Source organism: Cuculus canorus, chromosome 2, assembly GCF_017976375.1.
Source record: "Cuculus canorus isolate bCucCan1 chromosome 2, bCucCan1.pri, whole genome shotgun sequence".
NCBI classification, from domain to species: Eukaryota; Metazoa; Chordata; class Aves; order Cuculiformes; family Cuculidae; genus Cuculus; species Cuculus canorus.
The window spans coordinates 15906164-15931059 of NC_071402.1; the positions used below are offsets into that span (position 1 = coordinate 15906164).

Here is a 24896-nt window from a genome sequence, read left to right on the forward strand (position 1 = left end):
CAAAGTTGGTAGAGGAACATCTAAGGCCCAGTGTGTCAGCCAAGAACATTACTCAATAGCATGAAAACTAAGGTGCACCCAAGTATGTAAAGCAATAAGGATTTTTTCACATATAAAAGGTAGAAGGTACCATGGACTTCGTGCTCCTCCAGAGTTAGGTGGCAGCTGAGCACACAGCTCTGAGGAATTTTTCAGAGGCACCTCAAGCTAGACACTAACAGAAAGACTCAAAAAGAGGAGTCCACGCCAATCCACCTCTTTGAGAATCTGGCCTGAAGTGACTCAACACAGATTGGACAGGTGTTAAGTTGCAAAACCAGAAATAGAAAACCGATTCTCTTTCCTGGCCTTTCATTTGAGAGCTTGGACAGGTTCCCAGACAACTGCCAGCCACGTGAAGACATAAATTATTTGCAAGAGTGCAAAGGGTAACGGACCAGGGTCAAAAGCCACCTGCAACCTTGCAGACCCTTTAGCAGGCACCAGTGGCAAGAGCACACCTGGGGGTTGTGACTCATGTCTCTGCTGCATAGATACACTGAAATATCCTTTCACCATCAATCCTTCCTCTTCTCCAGGCAAAGTTTCTACTATATGCTGGTTTGTGCTCTACCACACACCTGCCTGGTAGCGGATGCAGGCAGATTTATTACCATGGAGCAAGGTAAGCTTCCAATTTTTGGAGCATTCCATCTCCAGTGCCTGCTGGGGCTGGGGATAACTCTCCGTTGGCAGCTGAAGAAGGCAGGCTGCCCAATTCCTGTTGGCTGCCATGTCACTCACAGTGCCCAAGCAGCAGCAATGAAACACGCTGGAGACAGGCTGATTTCATTCTGTTAACTTAGGAAAATTACAAACAGCAGGTGATAGCAGGTTTAGAGAGGCGAGCTTCAAAAAGACAACCAATCACCATCACCCCCCCCTCTCCGCAGTTAGGGGAATGCATGTTTCCTGAAGGAAGTCTTGCATGGCGGTGCAACAGCATCCAGATCTGTCTGGAGCAATTGTACCGCAACTCAGAAGTCCAATGGAAAAAGCACATCAGCCGTGATCAGCAGAGGTTTATTTCTCTGTCCTTTAAAACAACACCCTGGCTGCCTTTGTCCAGACCCAAATATTTTAAATCTTAAGTGCTCACTGCTGCTGAGAAGTGGGCAACAGTGCAGGCACCTCACGTGCAGGACAGTTCATCTGGAAACCCAGCAGCTTTTACTTCCCTCCCACACTTCTCTGTTGTGGTGAGCTGTGCTTTCGTGCCTCTGGCTCACCAGCACCTCATTCCCAAAACCTACTCGCAACAGCTACTGTCCTTGGCACAAGCAGCAAAGCTCACAGGCTTCCTTTTCTGTTTGAAACCAGCCCCCAGAGGCTTAATTTGCAGACAGTAATGGGATTCCATCTTCCTGTACCTGACAGAAGGTGCCCCTGTGAGCAGCCTTGGTTCACCTTTCAAGAAGCTGACCTCTTTTTTTCTTGAACAGTATCCCAGTTTTGGTATGTGGGCTGTGACAAATGTTTCAGGGAAAGATTACAGGGTTAATTAACACATTAGTATTTAATCCTGCTCCCCCACTATCAGGTCACCAGCCAAAATTTCTGACCCTGGACCCAAGTCTACACCAGCCATAGATATGACTTTCTTCTCAGAATCTGACTTATTATTATTCCAAACTCCTTTCTTCTGCCTCAAGCCCTGGCCTCCTTCCTTCAACACTCCTCCCTACAATCAAATTATTTTGGAAGGGAATTTTCTTCTCTTTGTTCCAGCTACAAGATCAAACCTCATTTACAGTCAGTAATGTGCCCTTCCATGGTCAGCTCTCACCTCTTTCACTGAGGAGGCACGTTGCCTTCACACACATTATCCTTATATTTCTCCTCAAAACTATAGAAGCAGAGAGAGAAGAGAAGACATGACCAGAGTCACAGCTTATTGGTGGGATGGTCATGCAAGACTATGGGGTTGGGGAAGCTTTTGGCCAAGACGGGGCTTCTGCCTCCAGCTGGTGTGAAGCCCCTCTGGACCTGACAGCAGGAGTGTGGGTGGTGGTATCACAGTTGGATACAAGAGACAAGGAAAGCGCGTTGGCACAGGCTTCTAGCACTGCATAGTTTCTTGATGCCTGGGGTCTTGTGCAACCAACTTGAAGCCTGTCCCATTTGATTTCCCTGCTATTACTTAATGAGCTAGCAGGAACGAAACACATACACCCATCCACGATTCCATCACCTCTTCCAGCACCACGTGTGCTGGAGCAAGCCGAGGCTCCCAGCTGCACTCCCACCATCCCCTCCAGCCATCCCTGCCCGCGTCTGCCATTCAGCACATCCTGCCCAAGAGACGAGGGCTGTCCCCAGTAACCCAGGCTGCAGGCAATGGAACCACACGCCAAGGAGCAGATGAAATCGAGCACAAACACGCAGCTGCAGGGAAGGTTGGGTGCTCGGGCAGCTCCATACAGCCTTACTCACTGGATCAGCATTTTCTCAGTCTGCCAGCCCCAAGCATCCACCTCCAGGAGACTCAGAGCCTGCTCCCGAGGGATGCCAGCCACACGGCACCCTTAACAGCGGTGTGGAGCACCGAGTGCTCCCGATCCGACAGCCCGCGGGGCTGGCAGAGCGAACGCAGGCAGCAGAGCCCCAGCCCTTCATCGCCGGGGAGAGGGTAGGGCGGCCGCGGCCACACTCCCCGGCCCTGCCCGCACCGCGAAGGACCCTCTGCTTTCCCAGGCGCCCCCGAAAGGGGATGTTGTGAGATCTCCCCATTCTGGGCACTCCGCTCTGCCCTCTCGGCACTGCAAGCGGCTTGGCAGGGGGCGGCAGCGGCTCCATGCGAGCCCGGGGCCGAACCGGAGCGGGGCCGGGAGCCGAACCGGGCTGACCCAGCGAGCCGGAGCGGGGCCGGGGGCTGCAGCGGGCAGTGAGCCGGGTAGAGGCTAAGGGCTACGAGTCGGGCTGTCCCGGGGAACCGGAGCGGGGCTGGAGAATCTAGGAGGCGGAGAACCCGAGCAGGACTGGGGGCAGCACTGGGCGAGGGGAACCGGAGCAGGGCTAGAGGAGGCACCGGGAGCGGCGAACCAGATCGGGTGCTGCACCCAGCTGCATACTGGACAGGGCTGTGGTCTGCACCGAAGGGGGGGGGGGGGGGGGGGGGGGGGCGGACACCCCCCAATACGGCAGACCAGAAGCGGCAAGCACAAATCCCAGCGTATCAGTGCCGCCGGGCGGAGCTGCCGATTCCCCCCCAATCCAGCGCGTTATGAATGGGCGTAGCGGAAGCCCCGCCCCCCCGGACGTGACGCCCCGCCAATGGGCGCGCGCGGCCGCGTGGCTGGATGAGGTCAGCGCGGCGGGGCCGGGGCGGGGGCGGCGCGCGGGGGGCCGGGTGAGGCGGGGGGCGCAGCCCGCGGGCGGGCAGGGCAGGGCAGCGCCGGGGCTCCGCCGCACCGGGGGAGGGCGGGCAGCGGGGGGAGGAGCGGGAGGAGGAGAGGGAGGAGAGTCCTCGCCGCTTCGCTTCGCGCCGGTGGGGGGGGCCCCCCATTCATCGGCAGCGCGGCGAGCGGCGTACCGGGCGATGCGGGGCTTCGTCAGGCTGCGCGGCGCGCTGTGAGGGGCGGGCGGCGGAGGCGGGAGCGGGGCTGCCCCGGGGCCCGCCCCCGAGCGCACGCGGGGCGCCCCGCCGGCCGCCGCCGGGCCGCCCGCCGCCTCCCCTGCCCCCCCCCGGGACGCCGAGCCGTCGCGGCCGGGCGGTCGCCCACATGCGCGGCCCCCACGGCCGGCGGCTCGCGGAACGGTGCCGGGCGGAGGCGGGCGGAGAGAGTTTGAAGCGCTGGGCGGCGGGAAGATGGCGGAGCGGAGCTGAGAGCGGCGCCCGGCGAGCTCGGGCCGCCCCCGCCTTCCTCCGCAGCCCCCCGGAGCCCCCCCGCCGGACACATGCAGGCCAAAAAGCGCTACCTGATGCTGCTGTCGGCCGGCACCTGTCTCGCCCTGCTGCTCTACGTGGGGGGCGCGCGGCTGCGGGCGGCCCGGCACCCGCCGCCCGGCGCCCGGCATGGCCCGCGCCCCGGCGCCGAGCGGCCCTGGCCGCGCTTCCGCGACGCGCTGCGCCCCTTCGCCCCAGCCGAGCGCTCCGGCCCCGAGGGTGGCCGCGTGTCGCCCCGGCAGCGGCAGGACGCGAGCGCCGGGCTGTACCGCGGGCGCCGCTGCCGCATGGAGTCCTGCTTCGACTTCGCGCAGTGCCGGAGGAACGGCTTCAAGGTGTACGTGTACCCGCAGCAGAAAGGCGAGAAGATCGCCGAGAGCTACCAGAACGTCCTGGCCGCCATCGAGGGGTCCCGCTTCTACACCTCCGACCCCGGGCAGGCGTGCCTCTTCGTGCTCAGCCTGGACACGCTGGACCGGGACCAGCTCTCCCCCCAGTACGTGCACAACCTCCGCTCCAAGGTGCAGAGCCTCCACCTGTGGAACAACGGCAGAAACCACCTGATTTTTAATTTATACTCCGGCACCTGGCCCGATTACACCGAGGATGTGGGGTTCGATATCGGCCAGGCCATGCTGGCTAAAGCCAGCATCAGTACTGAAAACTTCAGACCCAACTTTGACGTTTCTATCCCGCTCTTTTCTAAGGATCATCCTAGGACAGGAGGGGAGAAGGGATTTTTGAGGTTTAACACCATCCCTCCTCTCAGGAAGTACATGTTGGTATTCAAGGGGAAAAGGTACCTGACGGGGATAGGGTCAGACACCAGGAATGCCTTATATCACGTCCATAACGGAGAGGATGTTGTCCTCCTGACCACCTGCAAGCATGGCAAAGACTGGCAAAAGCACAAGGATTCGCGCTGCGATCGAGACAACGCCGAATACGAAAAGTAAGTGAGCCCCCTTCCCCGTGCGCGCATCCCCGGAGGCTCCCGGGCAGATGTGGCCAGATGGGCGGCCCGCCGGCGGCTGCTCGCTGGCCGGAGGAAAAGTTGCGATTTCTGCTTCGGGCGGGGTCGGTCGCTCCTCGGGTCCCGCGCGAGGCTGCCGTGGCCGGGAAAGCCGTCTGGGAGGTGTCCCGCAGCCTCGGGAGCGCTGACCTGCACCCGCAGACCTTCGGCTTCGCCAGCGCGGGCAGCTCCGCCGAAGGATGCTCTGCCTTCTGGCACCGCCCTTTGCCTCCCGGGGACGCGGCCCGTTGCCTTCCCTGCCCCGAGACAAAGTTCGTACGAGTCCTCCCTCCCTTCCCTTCCCCGCTGTGGCTCGGCTGCTCGGAGCGATGCGCTCGCCACGGAGCGCTGCCCGGCGCCTGCCCGCTGCCTCTCTTAGCTCTGCAGGCGAGGCGGTTAGTTGCCTCGCCGTCTTTTCGTTCTCTGTTCGAACCGGCAAAGCATCAGTAAAGAAAGGAGGAAAAAAGAAACGCTGACTGCGTGTATGTCCTGTGTCTGAGTTTCTGATTTTCACGTCTGAGAGGATACGCCGGCAGCGCCAGCACAGCGTGTGGTTTCTGTGAACCGCTTGGTTTCTTGGTTTTCCCCGGTCTTTATTTGTTGGTAATGTCCCTGTGTAGCCAAATTTTCTGTCGTTGTGGTGCTACCCTTGTCTTCCAGTCTGCTTTTCAGGTTTGTATATATAGCTGTCGGGAAAATCGCTCCCTGGGAATTGCCGCCCGGGCTGCGATGCTGACTAAGCTGTTTGCAACCGATTAGTTCATTTAAACGCCGACCACCGCTACTTTTGCAGCAGAGTAGGTGTCTGTGTATGAAGGTTTTTTTTGCATAAGAATGTTTCCCGTGTAGTAGGAGTTAGACGCTGCATTAAAACAGACCAGGCGTGTAGCACTGGGTTAGTAGCATGTTAGTAGCATACAGTGGAACTGCCAGCGGCTGGAGGGGTTTGTGATGCATAGAGGAACCGTGGGTGGAAAAATACTCCTGGGGAGCAGTCGCGAGGAAACTACGGTGGCATTAATGCTGATGAAAATTTCCAGCTCGCTGCCTTGTTTCTCCACCGAAACTAGCCACGGGGGGTTGGGAGAGACTGGGAAGGTCGGCACCGCAGCGCTGGGAAGCCTGTGTGTGCCTGAGTGAACTCTGCTCAACCTTCGGTTACTGTAAATCTACTACAGGGGCAGAAGACAGTGCTGCAGATACCTGGTGGACTTAAAATCCCATTCACTTTCAGGAAACTGGTGTCTGAGTGGTAAAACGATGCACATGTGGAAGTGATACAGCGGTGGAACCGACTGATCAGTAGAGATACCAAGCTGAGTTCATGTTATTTGTGACCTGGGAGTCCCTTTGGTTTGTGAGCTCCTCTAGGGAATATTTTTTGGAGGGGAGGAAAAGAGACCCAACAACTATAGCCTTGCAGGCTGTGCTGGTTCTTGGCATAGATCTCAGCAATTGGAGCTAATTTACAGATACGAAAAGTGCTGATTATTTGCTGCGTTCCACAGCATATGTGCTGTCGAGTTGTCATAAAAACAAACATACCCGCCTGTGGTTTGATGCGACTAGGGCCATATTAAATTTTTTTATAGCTATGCCATTTGGTCTTATAAAACTAGTCCTCCGCTCGTAAGTTCTTCCTAAAGTGTGTTTGATGCTTCTTTTGTAACAAGGGGTGTACATAACACTCAGGGGATTTGGAAGCGCGAACCCAGCTGGGGCTCTGTTCTGTTAATACAAAAAAACATACCTGCTGCTAAACTGTGGCTATTCCTGAGGTGGTGTGTGGGAACTTAAGCATTTGTTACAACACTGCTGTTAAAGACAGGAGGCACAAAAAGGTGATTACGAGAAATTAAGATTACTGGGAGAATTGAGGCAGGCTGAGTCTGTTGTTGGGCCACCGAGATGAACGAGCTCTCCGGTGAATGACTGCAAATGCTGAAGCGCTTGAGCCCAGCATCTCATCTGAGCGAGGGCACCTTCCTAAGTGTGGTGCTGCCCCTTTGCACTCCTGCTTTGTTGCTGATTCTCAGCAAAGTATGCCATCTGCTGATCTCCCAGCACTGTGTCCGGCAGTGGTCTGCATTCTCTGTCTCTTCCGTGCAAATACGGACCACTCCTGGTGCTCCACTCCTTTTATAAAATCCAACAAGGTCACATCCTTGGTCAGATGGGTGAGATACTTCTGTGCCAATGTGTAAACCAGGTGTGAAAGCTGTAGGAGGGACTCCACCTAAAGCAGCATCCGATCATGAACAAGGCTGTAGTGCTTGGCAAAGAAATGTCTCTAAATACAATTGGGCTGTGAAAACTGCACACAGAGCTGCTCTCGTGGGGCTTTTTGGGCTTGGATTTCACAAGACGCCCATAAGGTTTTAATCAAAAAGAAGAAAAATGCATTCTTTGGGATACGTGTATTTGTGTATCTGTAAAGTTGAGAAAGTCACTTATTGCACTCTTCTCTGTGCCATTTTTCCGATCTCTACTGTAACACAAGGCTATTTTACTTCATGTGAAAGGCAGGAGCTTGGGTTGCCTGGTTGTGGAGAGCTGGCCCTGTGGTACCAGTTCTTTCCAGGACAAAAGATGAATGATTTGCTCTAGGTAGGGCCTTGCCAAGCTGGGCAAATTGGGTGATCAGATTTTAAAATGCTGTAATCTCGTGTCAACAGGGTGGTAGCATTAATATTGTTTTACACTTGGTGTCAGCACACATTGCAAATTATTTGTGATAGGGTTTCTTCTATGGCACAGCATTTGGTGTTGGGTTTGAACAAGGCCCACCTGTCCACAGGATGCATTTTTTCCTCTGTAAGAGATTGAAAAAGACGACAAAGGTGACTTCTTGATCTGTAGAAAATGCATGAAGTGTCTTATTTCATTTGGAGGAGGGAGGGAAGGGCATGTGCGTATTTGACTGTCTCCCTGAATTGTACTGAAAGATCCTTTTGTATGTTACAGCTAATTAATTTGCTTCCCAGTTACGCATCTTAGCAGATGAGACTGATTCAGACTAAAATGAACTGTATTATCATGATCAGACTACTAGCAAACAGGATATAAAGGAAAACAAAGAGAACTCATTTCTTTACGGTGCCCTTCATGTCAAAGTTGGTCTTTGTCACACAGCACTAAGGCAGCTGGGCTTTCTGAATTCCTCCACGGTAGAATTTCAACGTCAAGCTTTCTGTTTCACAAAGAGTTAAGCGAATAAACAGTTTTGCTGCTGAAGTTTGAAGACAGCCTCTTAAACATTTAATGACAGTCTAAATATATACATATGTACAATGTGTTTTAAACAAAGGCAGAATTCATGTACAGGCTTAACTGGTTCCAAATAATTACTTTTTGGAAGGTAGTATGAGTGTCTATGGATACAGAAAGAAATGGAGGAATGTGATGTTCCAGTAAAGCCAGATGCAGAGATATGATTTGCACCAAAGTAAGAATCTCTCTAGGAAAGAAAATGTCTGTGGTGTATCCTCTCATCTGCAACAGCCCTGCCTTTGCAACATGGAGAGAGTAGCAGCTCTGGTATGGTATCCAGAAATATAAGGTATTGCCAAAAGCTTATTCGAGGAGGCTTTTTGCTCGTATCAGTGCAGGATAGCTGAAGTTAATGATAGCAATGGAACAAAGGGGGGAAAAGCAAATAACAAACAAAAGTTGAAGAGAGTAGGATGGAGAAGATGAAGTGAGCAAGATGTGTATTTCTGGAGAAATACGAACTTAAAGTGGAGGACAACTAGTGTAGTTGCGAAGTGTTCTTTGTAGACTTAGTAATTTTTTTGACTGGTGAGTGCTCAAAAAGCCTGTGTAATCAAGACATGCAAGACCTCACGAGGTGGAACTAGTTCTGTGAGAGGAGTTTGGAGGTGTGTGGCTGAGGAGGAGCCTGTGGAAGGAGCTGTGCGTGGATCTACCTGGGGCTGCTGTGTGCTGGCAGAAGAGGGAAAGAGCAGCAGCACGCCGTGTGCTTATGCTTGAGACATCTCTGCAGGGCACATGATAGCCTGAGCAGGGTTGTGTATGTACTTTTACAGGAGAAAATATCAAGCTGAACCTGTACCGAGTAGCTTTACCTGGTATGCACTCTACTGGTGGAATGTGTGTCAATCACAGCCAAACCTCCTACCCATGAAAATGCTGTCCTGAGCAAAGGTTACAGTCGTGCAACAAGCACAGCTTGGGAAGAAAAGCAACTTCTAGTTTTGCTTCCTTCCCACCAGGAACGAAAGAGACTTATAAAGAAAGAAGTGGTAGAATTAGTCACTAGGAGTGACTTTGCCACTCATAAGACCAGCACAAAAATGTGAAGTAAAGCTTGGGCATGCCCTTCCAACATGTCATGATGATCCAGATGCTGCATACGCGTGTATGTGTATGTTTTGAACAAAGGCATAAATCTTGTATTTTAAACATACTGAGCTTTACTGTATTGTCTTAAAATATAAATGCCACGCTTAATCACTTACTCAATTATTTTTGGTATTAAAAGCCTTCACAAGTTGGGCCCTTTGCAGCTGTTTCGGACAGGGCTGAGAAATCACCCAGGTTCGAGGTGGCTGTTGACCGGGACATCTGAACTGAGGTGGGAATCAGTCCATGCATCACCGAGCTGCTTCAGGAGCTTGGATGAAACTCAAGAACTACTGAGAGCGCTTGGGCATTTTCCCAGAGTATCTTGGCTCCTGCAGAGACCTATCCCCACAAGACTGTTTTTCTTATTTGAATATCAATTTTTGAGAAGCTGGAGATTTGCCTGTTTTACAACTCGTTTATTTCAAATTGTGGTAAGCAGGTAAATAACGAAGCTTTGACACGTGACTGAGAAATACGCGATTTGCTCTATCATGTTGCTGCTTCTGCTTTCTACATACTGCAGCGTGTCCTTATGTGCATTTTAAACGCAAATTTAATGCAATTAGTGCCCTGAGGAGGGGTAGGGGCTCCCACTTGGGAGGCTCTGGGCTAATGCCCTGGCAGGAGCTGGGAGCAGGGCTGACAGGGGCATCCCTGCACTTGTGGCTGGTGATGGCACTCCTCAGCCTGGCCTTTTGCACCAGGCTCTTACCTCTTGGAAAAGGAGTGAAAGAAATGCATGGATGCATGCGTATGAGCGTGTTTGCCTGTGTGAGTGGTGCCAAGCGCCGCGGCGTGTGTGGCCGGGTGTGTAGGGTCAGGCACTGGCAGAGGAGCCCACCCTGCCCGCCGGCCTTAAACCAAGCGCCCTCCTAACCTCAAGTAATTAAGGTTTCTTGTGGGACGAGTTATTATTATAATTGCTTGCCCCAGGCTGTTCTGCATCTTTCTGTGAACCATCTCATGTGAGGCTCTGTGGTGACAATGCATTACAGTAGATGGCTGATCTGATCCGGAGCAGGTATTCTCTGTATGCAGAAACATAAGTGAACGCTGCTTTCACAGCTGGAGAGGCTCTGCTTTTATTTTTCCTGCCTAGGAAAATTGTTCAAGTGTAATTTATTGATAAATAATTGTCACTGAAGAGACTTCTGGTCATAGAACAGAACTCAAACTAAAAAAGAATCCGAGACATTTTGATTTTAAGCAGAATTAATCCTGAAATGAGTAGTTTGAAGGTTTTGTTGAATCCAGATCAGAATAGAGCTAGAAGTAACGTTTCCAGCTACCCATTTGGGCAGGATGGAGCTCTGCTGTGCCCCTAGCAAGATGCCCTCAACCAGGAGGTCCTGCAAAGCATCCCGTGGTGCTCCCACCTCCTCACCATCCCTGACCAGGCATCTCACAGGGCAGACATGGGCTTGGACTTTTTATATCAGCCTAAGGTGAGTTTCACTGAAACTGGTCCTAAGGGAGAGGGATGGCTGAACCATGGCTTGAATTCTGAGGGGCTTGTGTGCTGCTGCCTGCTGCTCTCTGTTGCATTGGGGGTGTTTGCAGCCATGGACTTCTTTGCATTTGTATGTCTTCCTGTCAGGATGGGATTGAACGAGAGGAATTTCAGCTCAAGACAAACCTGAGCGGAAAAGGCTAGTGGTTTCACTCTGCTGGAAATAATCCTGTTGCCCCACATACAGCCCTGGAACAGCCCACTGGAAAGTAAGCGGGCAGCAGCTTGAGGGAGAGGGAGGTAAATGAAACTGTTCAGCACGAAGCACTTATTTACTCAACAGATGTGAGTCAAGAGAATGTGCTGTAATCTGATGATTTCTGGAGTATTATCTGTGATTGTTTTGCCTTTCTCTCTGCAGGGTTTCTTTCAGAAAATCCACAGAGTTTTGTGGTCTTAAGTAAACAAACTGTTTTGCTAAATGGAGAAAAATAATCGGTAGGTACGTAGATAACTGTTTTCTGGCCTGTGAAGGGAGTTAAATGCCACACTGTACTGCTGAGGCAACTGACTTCTCAAGGACTTGGCTATATTGAGGTGATGATGCAAGATATATGCTGCCATCCCATGTCATATGGAGATTAGTTCAGCATGTGGGAATGTATGAGTGTAACTTCAGGTTATATTTAAGGTTCTGCAGTTTTTCACATTGCTGCGTATTTTGGGATGTATATGTTTCAAGACCTTCTCGTGGTTTATGCTGAGCAGCAGATTTCTTCCTCCTCCTCTGTAAATCCAGTTATGCTGTCCTTTTTTAATCCAAATTTCAGGAGGAAACGTCACTGTCTTCTCTTTAATTTAGGAGCTGCCTCAGTCATCTGAAGGGAGCATCAGTGCTACGGAATGCTGACGATAACTTATCCCTGTGTCTCTAGAGGAAGCAGGGAGGGAGCTGGACCAGGCACCAGACATGCATGGGGGAAATAAAGATCCAGGCCAGAGTGATGGGAGTCATTGTGGAGCAAATTGTCCTCTGTAACAGTTAACGCTCATGCACTGGAAGAAACTGGAGAGTGTGCTTAGATCAGTGCCTGTCCTGGTGTTGCAGTGCAGGCACCACGGGGCCTGGGAGGTATTTCGGAGGTAGAGATCAGCACGCTGCGGCAGTGTGCGGGAAACTAGTTTTTGGAATGAATTCCAAATGAGAAGAAAGGAGATTTGTTTCACATGAGAAAAGGGAAGTAATATTTTAAGAAATAAAGGGCCTTTCTCAGCAAAATGTTGTGCCTGACCGTTTTGCTGGGAAAGAACTGGTGTGAGTGCCACCAGTGAGGTGGCTTTCCATATGCAATCCGACTTTATAAAATATTATCGATTCTTGAAATAAGACAACATAACTTTAAGCTAGTCTGGTGGGTTAGGCCTCCTCACTACTAAGAGAGAGAAGATGCCATTTTCTTTTAATATCGTGTGTTTTCCCCACTTATCTCTCCCACTGCCTCTCGCTGAGATTTAACCTCAGTTTTTCAGTGGTGTAGTGCTGTCTCCTCAGCAAAGATGCAAACAGGGTGCTAAGTGGGTGTTCCCTGAAAGGTGGTAGCGTTGGGGTGTTTGTATAGACTGAACCAGGGTCCCATTTCATATTTCATTAAGAATTCTCTGTGCTCCTGCAGTTCCTGGGTGCAGTGTGGTGCTGCCGGGGCTGTTGCAGGAGCTCCTGCATGTGTGGTCTCAGGGCTGTGGTGTGATGGTGAGGATTGCTGTGGGCTGCCTGGTCACCATGGCTTGATGGTCATGTTTCTGTGTGCCTTTAAAATGGGGAAGAATGCTTTGGTTTCCCTAAGCATTTTTGGAGGTTACTTTAGTGCCTTACAATGTTTTAGAAAAAATGCTATGGAAAACTGAAATATTCATTGTTTTATGTGTCCCCTTTTCGGGAAGCATTGGTGAGTGTAGGTCTAAATTGCAACTTCTGACAGAAGGCGACAGTCATCAGAAGCAGCATCAAGTAGCTCTTCTCTGTGTGTTTTGGGGGGGAGAATCCCCACAAAAGCTTTTTCAGGGTTTGGCACTTATCATGGGTTGGGATGTATGGTCACAATTGGTATGCTACCCTTTTAACTGTCCTTGCTTCACTGGCATGATGCCGAAGGTTCTGAAGCACTGGTGTTTCTGATTGCTTCTCCAAGGGCTCTTGCAGTGCAGTTTGTGGATTCTGTAAAGCTCTTCTGCCTTAAGTTGACTTTTTTCCCTTGTGATGGTTTCTGGTCCAGAAATATATGAAAATGAAATAATTCCCAAATTCCTAAGTGAATTTCCCGTTTTCGTTCACTTTTTTCCCTCTAATACACTCTTTGTGTTTGTGAATGAAACAGAATTAGGGCTAATTTGGTTGATTGGCTGCAAAACAAAAGTATACAATGCTAAGAATGGGAAATAAGAAGGCCTTTCTGAAGTGTTACTTCTTTGCATAATTGTAATAGATTATAATTATACAGTTGGGTGTTTAGCAGTGGATTTGCTGTGAACATGGTCATGGGAAATGTCTCGTCGCTTGTGTCGGTTCGAATCCCAGAGCGATCCTGTCAGTGTCAGTGCAGGCATCTCTAATGACATTTTCTCTTTGAGCAGGATGGCGTGCTACAGAAAATACTATCTCAAGTTCCCCTCCCGGCTCCTCCTACAAAATTACCACTGGTCGATACGGCCATGTCACACTGTTGACGCAAATCAATAAGATCAATCATTGTTCAGCTCCTAAACAAAATTGAGAGCGCCATGCTGACGGGCTGTGCGCAGCAGTACTGGCAGCGATTCCTAAATGGAAAATGCATACTGTAAAGTGTGCAAAGTGTACATGGGGTACCCTCTCCCGTTAATTATTAGCTTTCTGAGGCTGTAAAAAGGAGGGTGGTATAATTTCCTGCAGCTGCAGTATGTGTGTTATGACCCCTACAGCCATCAGGCTGATGGAGAACATCACCTCCAACAGCAGTGGTGTGGTAGAGAGGATTGAGCATAGCATAGTTTGGTTAGGAGTCCCGATTTTCTTCATTCTCCTTGAAGATTTTGACTTCTGATACCATTTTTTGCTTTGCAAATAACCGCAGACATTTTAATGCAATATGGGAATTCCTGGTGCAGTCGGATAGTTCAGTGTGTAACTGCTAGAAAGTCAAAATCGTAGTTGCTGTAGTCTGCAAGAATAAAATCAAAGGCTGCCTCTAAAAAGCAGAACCTTTATCTAAAGCGAAGGACAAATCTTTGTTTATCATGTCTGAAATTATATCTCTGAAGGCTTGTTTGGGTGTGTCTGCTTGAAGACTGGATCAGCTTCTTCAGGAAGATAAACACATAAATGTTTCATCTCCTTTATTTGCCACCGACAATTGTGCTGGGTGCTAGTAGATTTTTCTTTTAATTAAATATAATTTATCTAATCCTAATGGAAAACATAATTATGGGATTTATTTTTTAATACTGTGATTTCAGAATTACTTTATAGAGAAGAGTAACATTTCCCCTTAAGGACTGTTTAAAAACGAGCAAACAAAATAAAAAAAACCAAAGTATACTTTGCTAAAAGTAATGAATCTCAGACAAGAAGCAAAAAAAAAGCATCTGATATGTTGGAGCTGCAATAAAGCTGAAAATTAATGATCAGTAAGTTGGTGTTACAAGAGAGTGAATGCATTATGGATTTGAGGAGATGCCTATAGCTTATTAAATGTCAGCAAATTTTAGCATAAGCAGTAGAAAACCCTGATCAGAAGATTTAAAACAGTGCAACCTGCAGCTGGAAGACCCAGAGCCACAAAGGATGTGGGAACCATGTGTACAGTTGAAACATAAGAAAGTGCTTTGCAAGACCAGGGTCTGAAATTGTACACTAAACTCGTTTAGTTCCCAATCTGCGGGATTTAAATGTTTCAGTGAGGCATGACTGTAGATTTATTGTACTGTAAAACCTTTGCACAAGAAGGTATGTATGACTGTTTAAAATAATTTAAAACAAATAACATCCCTTCACCTTCCCAGTCTCTCTCGTGCTTTTTTCCTAAAATCGAAAGGTAAGGCTACTACTTGAATTGTAATGGAATAATATATCAAGTGAGTGATCACATCAGGCATGGACACTTACCAAATCACAGTGAGATAACTGTGAATAACTCTAGTTTCAACAATTTGCATGGCCATTAACAATTGATGGGTTTCCCTTAGAACCACATTATCTGTGGCAGCGGGATCTATTCCCGTGCATTGCTCCTGCATACTAAATGCCAGAGAAATTCTTGAAAGTGAAAGTAATAAAAAATCTGATAACAGCAGGATAACAAGGTGAATGACGCAGGTAGGAATTTCGAGGCGGCATTTTTTGAAGGTGAGGAAATATTTCAGATGATCATGCATTTTCATATCTGCTTTTCCTCCCTTCTCTGCCTGTGTTTTTAACTACAGTTCTGCGAGTTTTAATTCAAGCTGATGTTTGGTTTCCCTTCACTGGTGTTGGCTCTGGCATGTGAATAAGTTCAAGCAAGATTTTAAAATACGTTTTGTTGTAGTTTTTGATTGGACGTGTTTCGAGGAGCTTTTATGCATATTCAACAAAAGATAAAACTGGTGCTAAATTTAGCAGTCCTAGATTGCTGGGTGGCTCTTTTATGGGAGTGATTTCAAGGAGATGTCAGAGATGTGCTTTCCCATGAGAATCTCACCACCATTTTAATAAACACGCGACACATCCTTTATTTCTAGTGCTTTCATCTTGGCTGATGGCACATCAGATCTTCCCAGATGCCTCCATCAAGTTGACTTTTCCAGCCCCAAATTTCTTTTCTTTCTCTCTTTATTTCTCTTTCTTGTCCTCTTCCCTTTTCTTCTTTCTTTTTATGATGCTGTTGTGGCAAGATTAAAGCGACTGAGTAAAGAGATGTCGGGCGAAGCATGGATAATCAAAGTGTGTGAGCAGCTGGAGCTGCATGAAGGCAGGTGGGTGACACATCAAAGCTGGTGGGTATGGGCACTCACTGCTGTCACCTCTTGTTGCAAATGAGCCCCCTGCCATAAAGAGAGTTCTTGAGGTGAGTTTGTGAGCTCACACGTACATGAATGCTATTGCTTTTCTATGCCCTTCCAAAATTTAATTGCAGAGAATGGCAATAAAGTCTTAACTGTGTTCCTTGGAAGACTGCTTTTGTAGATGTGGCGTGTTCGGAAATAAGTACTCGAGTTGCTGATCATGGGAGATTGTTCACCTTGAACAAAAAACAGCCCAGCTTCTTATTGTCCTGTCTGCCTGTAAATGCTGTGTCTGGGTTGCTGTAGGTAGTGTGGGGAGAATGGGAAGACCTGAGCAGTGCCTGCGTGCCCATGGCTGGGCCTCCTGTGGGCAGGCAGCTCATGCGTGTCCTCTGTTGGCCAGAGCACTCATGGCCAGAGCAGGGAGCTGCCCATTGCCCTGACGCGCACTCTGCATCCAGCATCAGGTGTTCTCAGCTCAGGGGAAGCCCCAAGTCCCATCTCATCTCTGCATTCTCTGTGCACGTCTCTTGATTTGGAGCTAATCACGGGGTGGGATATTTTCTTTGTCTTTGATATAGAGCCTGGTGGTTGAGCACCCTACAGTCTGGACCAGTTCTTGCTCTGTGTTCATGAAAGGGAGTTCTGGTCCTTGTCTTGATTGTTTGCTCTGAAGGTGTCAAAAGATCATTGCACTTCGCACCTGCCATCTTCTGCAGGATGACTCTTCACAGCCCCCAGCTTGCTGGTGTCGTTTGTGGCTCCTGCTGCTAAGAACCACAACAACCAGTGGAGCCGTTAGGACAAGGGTCTCTTGGCTTCGTGCATCAAAACTTCAGTGAACAACAGTGAAAACAGATTTTTAGCTTTTGTTTTGTTAGCTGTTTGTGGTGGCCTGTTATAATAATCCTTTTTAGCACAAAGGTTTTTTACGCTTCTTTAATTGTTAGTGAAAAATCTTTCTGACATAAGTCATAGTAAAATAATTAAAGGTAAGATTGTCTGTGTTGTTTGAATATAAAACTGGAAATCCAAGGATTTAGAGATATTGGTGTGGTTACTGGTTATAGCAATAGTTCTTATTTACTTTCTCTTTAGTCTCAAGGTAACAGTGTTTCACAATAATCAATGCACTGATTACTGTCATTGCATTTTGTGGTACTGTGGTCTTGTAATTAACTGACTGGACTAATAAAGCATAGAATCTAATGAATATTTGTAAACAAACTTCGTTAGGATGTAAGTTGAGAGTGTGCATTGGCTGAGGATAATAGGGGAGACTTGTCCTCAATCTCAATTATGATAAATGGAAACCTGGAAGCGAACAGAAAAGCATGGAAACCATCCCACTGCAACTACTACGCCGTGTCTTTAAAAATCTCTCTTTTAAATATTCTTTCTAGAAAAAGGCTCCCTGCTGCAATGACATCCTGCGTACACAATTTCAGGCTCTTTTGCAGAACAGTAAAGCATTATCAGGCATGATGTTGAAAACTAGATTTACAATGTAGGGCTGGTATCAGCCTTGAGTAGGAAGTGTCTATTGTCACCCTGTGATTGGATCTTAATGCAATTAAAATGAAAAGGAAACCACCATGGAAAATGGGAAATAGATTTCCTAGCGGTGCCTCTGGGGGAATGGATGGCTGACATCTGGCCATTGCTGGGAAGCTGGCTGTGTTTTACTGTCCTTGAGGAGCTGTGTCCCATTTTTGCTGTTGTAGTGGGTGTGCTTTGTGTGCCTCCCTCTGGTTATGTCCATTTGTTTTGAGATGAGTGTTCCTTGTCTCAGGCATGGGGTCCAGTCCTGCACGCTCTGTCAGGCCATTTAGGATCATAAGCCTGGCAAATAAACAGTTGAATGATCAGGCCCATTTCGGATGGTTGCTTTATTTTAAGGTTGCCAGAAATCCCTTAACATCTCCTTGCCTTCTCTCCCCTCTTCCCTCATCTTTAAGCTCCTTGACTCTTGATTACATGTTTTCCAGGTTGAGTCTATGTGCTGAGTCTAATGCTTACAGAAGTAGCAATAAATCCTGCTGACTGCCCCCCTCCCTCCCCCCCCCCTTTTTTTTTAAACTTTTGGCTGTCTGCAAAGTTTGGTATTAATTTTTCAGGGAAACACACATTTAAGGAGCCTGGCTCAGAGAGCATGGGCCCTGAGCAATAGGCTTGCAAGGGGCTGCTCTTGCAGCAGGAGCTTGAAGGGGAGAGGGTCTTTCAGCTGCTGCAGTTTATGCATTTGCTTCCTACCTGCTGGTTTCAAACAGTATTAATTTTTATGCATTTTTTTTGTTTAATTAAAAACAGGGCTGCTTACAGCATCGCTTGCAGAGATTCCTCCTCCTACCCCCCACAAACGCAACAAATAGGCATCTGGTATTTGTTTTGTATAACACAATCCTCATAAAATGAAGAGTAATAAAACATAATTATCTGTAAAGACTTGTTTTATAAGCCTAAGAATGAGCTCGTTTCTGCCTTGTTTTTTCTATTTGTGAGATAAAGGATGTCTTCGTGTGGTTTTAGCTCCTTTCGAGATTAGTAGAGAATCAATTATTGCAGTATTTTAAACCCTAGTGTGTAAAGGTGTAAGGTAGTGTGAGTGCATGGACAGGATGGCACTGATGAATCTTTGGGTGAAGGGGAAGAGGCTTTTTGTGTTCCTTTTGGAGAATTTTCCCTTCTAAACAAGGGGGGGTCTCTTTGAAAGCTTTAGTAAATTAAGAGCAAGAAAAATCTGTGGGCTACAGGAATAAGGTCGGTGTTTCTGAGCTATGGGCCTTAAAGCTGAGTTTGAACCCTTTCTGCTTATCCTTGGTAGCATAAGAGACAATGATGTATGCCCATGTTTGTGCTTGGATGTGTGTGAGGGCTCTTTGATTTGGCCCTTATTGCTTTTCTGACAAACCTTAACTGCTGCCATATCTTCATCTCCTTGCAGTGTTGCTGGCTTGGTCCACCTCCAGTCCAGTCGTTAGGACTCCCAGTGCTGGATTCAGCAGTTTTAAACAGCTAATTACACTAATTTCACCTTAGACTCCATGTTTGCTATTTGTTTTTAAGGCAGCATGCCTTGTTGCTTCCCTGTCGCCTGCTGTATCCCTGCAATGGCCCTTCCCATCAATATGGCATTTTTATGGGAAAAGAAGTGGAAGTATTATAGATAGTTTAAACCAACTGGATATTGAAGTGACACATTTGAGTGGCTTATGGCTGTTCTAAAGGTAAAGTGTGAAGACCAAATGCTTTTACAAAACTTGTAGTCTAGGCCTATTGTTTGTTTATTTTTCTTTAAAATAGTGAAAAGCAAAATTCAGCTTTTTTGTACTGAAAACAAAAAGATGTGGAGCTGCAAGGCACTGTCAACTCTGGCATGCTTTGGAGTGCATTTGCTTTGTGTTTCTTTGCACAATTAAAGTGATAGAGGAAATAGAGCTTTGCTCAGCTTTTATGTGAATTGTAGCCTTCGCAAAAGCAGAAATGACTTAGGTATTGCTTTCTCTCTACAAGGCGAGCCTTGTAATTTTGAATCTTGATTAGCAGCTGCTTTTGTTCTCAGAAACAAAGGGGTTGAGAACACCTAACAAATTGCTAAATGATACCCTCGCAGAGAGAAAAATATCTCTCTCTTGAAGCGCCTCACTCCCTGCACCTTCCTTTCTGCAGACACACTATGATGATGTAGCCTCGGGCGCAGTGACCCGCTGCTGGAGCTGGGGGATGCTTCCCCAGCACAGCCATGCACAGAGCTGCTGGAGCTGTCCTATGTTGGAGTTATCACCTCGAAATACATTTTCCTTGAAATATTTTTTCTCTTGCCACATTATCTGGGGATACTAGTGTAACCTGCACATTGCTGGATGCAATTGTTTCTAACTGAAGTGTGGTGGCTGCTCTGAGTCTTTAGCCTGCTGATGGCTGGCAGCATCAGGTAAGGTGTTAGGAGGCACTCGACTGCATTATGTGGGCTTATATTATTTTCCAAAGGCAGAAGGCTTTAATCTATTCAAACATAACCCTGCCCTCCTTGAGAGAAGCTGAGGGTGGGTGCCAGATTGCAGACCGATGTGTAAATGTGTCGCTTTGCAGCACTCTTGTGTCACTCGTGAGCTAAATGTGCTGTGTATGTCAGAGGCTGCAGAGTCCAGCTACAAGTCAATGGTCCAAGGTGTTTGATTACCGCCCCCCCTATGCTGCAGTGTTCCAGTTAGTTTTTCATGCGAGGTCTGGAATGCATCTTTCTTTGTTATTTATTTTTTTTTGGGGGGTGGGGGGGTTATTGCTTCTCTTGTGTAGAGTTGGGAGGTATCTTCCTGGAAAGCCTGCCGATCCTTGATTAATGAAGGTCTGCAAAATGTTCTGAGACCAGTGTTGCTTTGCAGTCACAACAACAGAATTGTATTTAAAAGTTTGGGTAGCTTCTGATTCAGCCCCCTCCTGTCTCCAGCATAAATGGGTTTCACTTTACCGGTTTAAATCTGTGTGTTTGTGTGTGTGTGTACATGCTCTCCACCCCCGATTAGCTTCACTCTTGCTGTCAGTGTGACATGGGCTCCTTATTTGTTCTCTCTTCCATTGTGTGCAGAGTGGTAGCACTGGGTGCATTTTCTTTTAAACGTAACATAAAGTGAAATCCTGTTATTTGCACACATTCTGTGGCACTTGTCTTCAAAGTATCTAGGCAACCTTTATGTAGATGACACTTTTAGCTCAAACTCTCAAACTCTTCCATCATTATGAGTGTGGTCCTGTGAAAAGATGTAGGGTGAAAAAGGGAGGGAAGAAAGAGCTGGCTTGAACTAATGTGGAGCAGCTTGAGTCACTTGTGAGACTCTTGTAGGAAGTACAATACACTGAAGATCTCTGCTCCCATACACTTAAACCCTCTACTTCAAACTGTTCCATGTTTTTCCTATGAGCTTGGGCAGGTAGGTAGATCTCCTGGCTCTGCTGGAACTGACTGTACAGCTGCCAGGAGAGGGGGATTTTGGAGCTTCTGCAATCCGACGCCAAGCAGTGGACTTCTTTTTGTGGTTTTCCACTCCAGGCTGAGGAGGATAAGGACTCCAAAACATCTACAGCTGCAACCCTGGGAGGTACGTGTGGTCAGAAAGTTTTTGAGTTCAGCTGAATGGGAGACCTGAAAGACTTGAAGAGGAAGCCACCATTGCTTGGTTACTTTGCTTTGACCTCTCCCAAGGAAGAAGTAAAGATTATTCAGAGGAGATAAAGGCATGTCCATTTGATTAGGTGTGTTCACAACCAGTCAACATTCCAGATGGAGCAGGTGTCAATACCGTAGCAGTGTGATCTCCAATTGGGAATGTTTCTCTGAAGCCAAAGCCACTCGGATACACTGCATGCAGAGTGATGTGGCCCCTCAAACTCTGTTGCAGACTGGGTTTCATCTCTTGGAGCAGTTCTGATGTTGTTGGATCCAGAGGATATCCTCCAGGCAGGAGTCAACACCGGCATAAATACCACACCGTGTGCTGTGGCAGGTTTAGCAGAAATGTGATTTGTGTCCTTGTGCTTAATACTAATGAGGTTAGGGTTGCCAGATGACCAGCAGCACACGCATTAAGGAACATGTCGGTGGTGTAGGTCAGTGTAATTGGTCTGTGGTTTGATCAGAAAATTCATTACTTTTTTGCGTAACCCTGTTCAGCTGTGGCTTGACAGCAAAGGGGCTTGGTTATCTTATTATCATTCCCTTAAGGATGGAGCAAAGCTTATATCCCTGCCCCAGGATGCAGAGTGGATGGTTGCTGCCCTTCTTGTGTTGGCACTGACACTACTCTGATCCCACTGCCAGGGATCTTGTGCCAGCTCCGTGTGCTCAGCTGGCTCCCTGGCAAGGGGGAGTTGTGTCTGGATGAACACCAGTGACTGCAAAGAAGAAGATGGGAACCCTTGGAAGAGCAGCTATGGAGGATAGAGAGCATAACCTGGATATTCCCAACAGAGACAGTTAAGGTGGTTGTAGGTCTGTCATCCAAATGTAGCAGAGCTGGACCTTGGTTTCCAGCAGTAGAGGGGGAGTTTTAGGAAAAATCCTTAGTGTTGATGAGCAGGTGCAGAGGTGCAGCCAGGATCAATTGCCTGCATACCCTATCATCAATTAATTGTAATTAATTTAGCTTCACTGCATGGACTGTGACTGATGTTTGTGTAACACAGAACATCAATCCCTGCATTTCCTTTAATTAGCCCATGTCTTTCCTAAGGGAAACACAACAAACCAACTGCCCCAGCCCCATAGCATGCAGCATACACAAATCTCACTTTGGCGACTTTGCCCTGGCCTGGTGCTTTTCACCACGATGGGTTCTCCATCCAACTCTAAAAGGATGTTTGGAGGACCTCTGCCAGAAGACTGAGAATGTGGTTTGGGAAGATAAATATTGGATTTACATTTGCTGGGACTTGATTCCCTTGGGCCCTTGTTGCATTCGTGGCATCAGCCCAAATATCTATGACTGCATCTTCTCACATGCAGCTGGGCTGGCACGGTGGGAAGGTGGGAGGCACTATATGCCCATGTTGCCCCAAGTGCTGGATTTTGGGAGGCGGTAGTCTCTGGCAGCTCATCAGAGTTGCCTGGGAAGCCTGTGCAGAACAGAAACTGAAGCTTGAGTTTCTCAGACTTCTGTTGCTGGATCCCCTTCCCCATCCTTATGTTGTCCCTCTGGTTTTTGTCAATAGCTGAGCCTGAGTGTCCAGCAATAGCAGGACAGTGGATGTAGCTTTTTTTTTTAGGAAATGCTGACAGGGAAAAGTTGGGAAGGGCCTAGACAAATATTTAAAGTATGGGGAGGAGGAACCTGCCAGGTATCTGTTTGGATGCTGTGGGCTGTAAATGAAAGCTTCCTGTTGCAAGACAAAATGTGTGGGCAGCCAGAGGTCGTTTTGGGTTTTTATTCTGCTATGCAGAACAATGTGATTCCTTATGAGGCTTGTGGGAGCAGGGAGGAGGAACTGCATGCACTAAACCAAAAATCAGACTGTAACTGAATATGGTTTATGGTGGTGTTGGTAATGTATACATAAATTGAGATGCCAGCACTCAGCTCTTTGGTGGAAGAAAGGTATTCTATATTTATTAGATTTTTCTATTTTTGTAACATGCCATGTTACACTGTTGTTAAAAAAAAAAATTGGTTCGTAAGTATTATTGTTGCCTCATTCTGGGATCAATTGTACCAGACCTTTCTCATTGACTCTGACCTCATCACATTTAAAAAGCTGGAAATTACAAGTATTTCTGGTCTATAGGAACAAAGAAGCAGTGATATCTGAGTTTCTGTTGATGGTCTCCTTTTCTATAGGATTGCTTTCCTCTGCTTGGAGGACGTTTTCTGTTTTCTGCTGAAGCCACCAGGAGCAGCTGCCACTATGGATTCCCTGTAGGATGTGGGCAAGAGTCTCCGAGGAGGGGTTGCTAGCAGAGGCAGCGAGCGGGTGGCTCCTCAGCTTGCTGTGCAGCTTGACTGATTGTAGTGAAGCTGGCAGTGTCAGTTAGCAGAATAATAAGTCCTTGGAGCCTAAAGAAGTAGAATACATGCTTTCTATAATACAGTCTTTTAAAATGCTACCTATCTCCTGAATGGATGAAAATAGTTTTTACTGTCCTTTAGACATCACACCAAAGTATAAAAAAGAAAAACCAAGTTTACTAAGCAGAGCTGAGGGGTTTGTTTTCTCCAGCTCTGTTTCAGGTGTGCAATTTTGCTGTACATTAGCTTCTTTGTCTGCAAGATGGGATTACTGAATTTTTATAACTGCTTCATGTCCTCAGATTAAAGGTATCACATAAAGCTACTTCTGTTCCTAAATGGGGGGACGATTAGGTTAGCTTCTGGTAATATTCTGCTTGTATATAAAGCTGTGCTGCTGCAATAGAAAACAGTATGGGATATTTCTGATTTCTTTTTTCAGGGGAGGTTCTGTCTTTCTGAGGCCACATCCAGAGCCGTTCTCAAGTAGTCTTTGTGGTTACACAGGAAAAGGTGAAAGTCTAGATTTATTTTTTTTTTTGGCGGCCTTTACATTTCCAGGCAGCCTGGTTATTTCAAATTAAGGGATTTGGTTAACAGTAAGAGAGGGTTGGTGAGACAGGAAAGGAGGGCTTCATAAGTCCTATTGCTGATAAGCCAGCTGTATATATAATCTTAACTAATTTCTCTGCTACAAAAAGCTAAAACCACCATCTTGGACTTTGTGATTAAAGACAGATTTGTCTGTAATGAAGATGCTGCTGTTAAGTATCCCAATGCAGTGATATTTCTTCATTTGGCCTCATGTTCATGGGTTGGTCGTGAAAGCTGATACAGGTATCGACTACTCTACTCTTGACTGTATGCTTAAATACAGGGCTGTGAGAGTCAAGGGGATAGCATTTCAGGTAGTTGGTGTGGAGAATAAAGCAACTTGGTAAACTGAGCTCCGATATTTCACTTGAGACAGTGCAGTGGGTTTATTACATTATGGTGGGAGAAGCTGCCAAGTGAATATTACTGTACAATTAAGTGGGGCTGTTAACAGCATGACTGAGCCAATTCATTAATGACAATGGTGTATTCTTGTGTCTGCCTTCCCTTACAACTGCTGGGTGAAGGATACTCAAGGGAAGAAAGACCAGTGGGAAGAAGGGAGAAGTAAGGGAAGATCTGGTGCAGATGGAATGACTTTCTTTAGGTGTTTGTTCCCTGGGTTAGCTGAAATGCAGCCCTTTGCTGGACTGGTTTCATGGCAGTTTGCTGTCAGAGCAATGTACTCCTGATGAAACACCTTTACGTAGATGCTTTTTCTGTGCATCTGCTTGTTTGGTGGGTTGGAAAGGTGTGGCAGAAAAAACTGAGTTACTTCTGTCATGTGGAGGCTTTCGTGTGAAGGGATCATATCAAGGCAACAAGTGTCCTTTGGCAGAGAGTATTCTGGTTACTGGTGTTTTCAAAGGCAAATAGCAATAAACTGCAGGGAAGTTTGAGATAGAAAAACGTGTTGACAAAGGTGCCATCTTTAGGTTTTCAAAGGAAAGGCAAAGTGAAGAGCTGGAAGCACTGCACTGTTTCCTTAAGTATAGACAAAGCTGCCCTTTGACTTGTTGCTGTTTATGATTA

At 47.4% G+C, this 24896-nt stretch overlaps 1 protein-coding gene across 1 annotated transcript in view; it reads left to right on the forward strand.

Moving 5' to 3' along the window:
* The first annotated feature begins 3793 nt into the window (after positions 1 to 3793).
* EXT1 (exostosin glycosyltransferase 1) overlaps positions 3794 to 24896 on the forward strand; it is a 179705-nt gene continuing 158602 nt past the window's right edge. Inside the window, exon 1 of the mRNA XM_054058487.1 lies at positions 3794 to 4877. Coding sequence (XP_053914462.1) covers positions 3937 to 4877 — 941 coding nt within the window. The 5' untranslated portion in view covers positions 3794 to 3936. The remainder of the gene's footprint in view (positions 4878 to 24896) is intronic.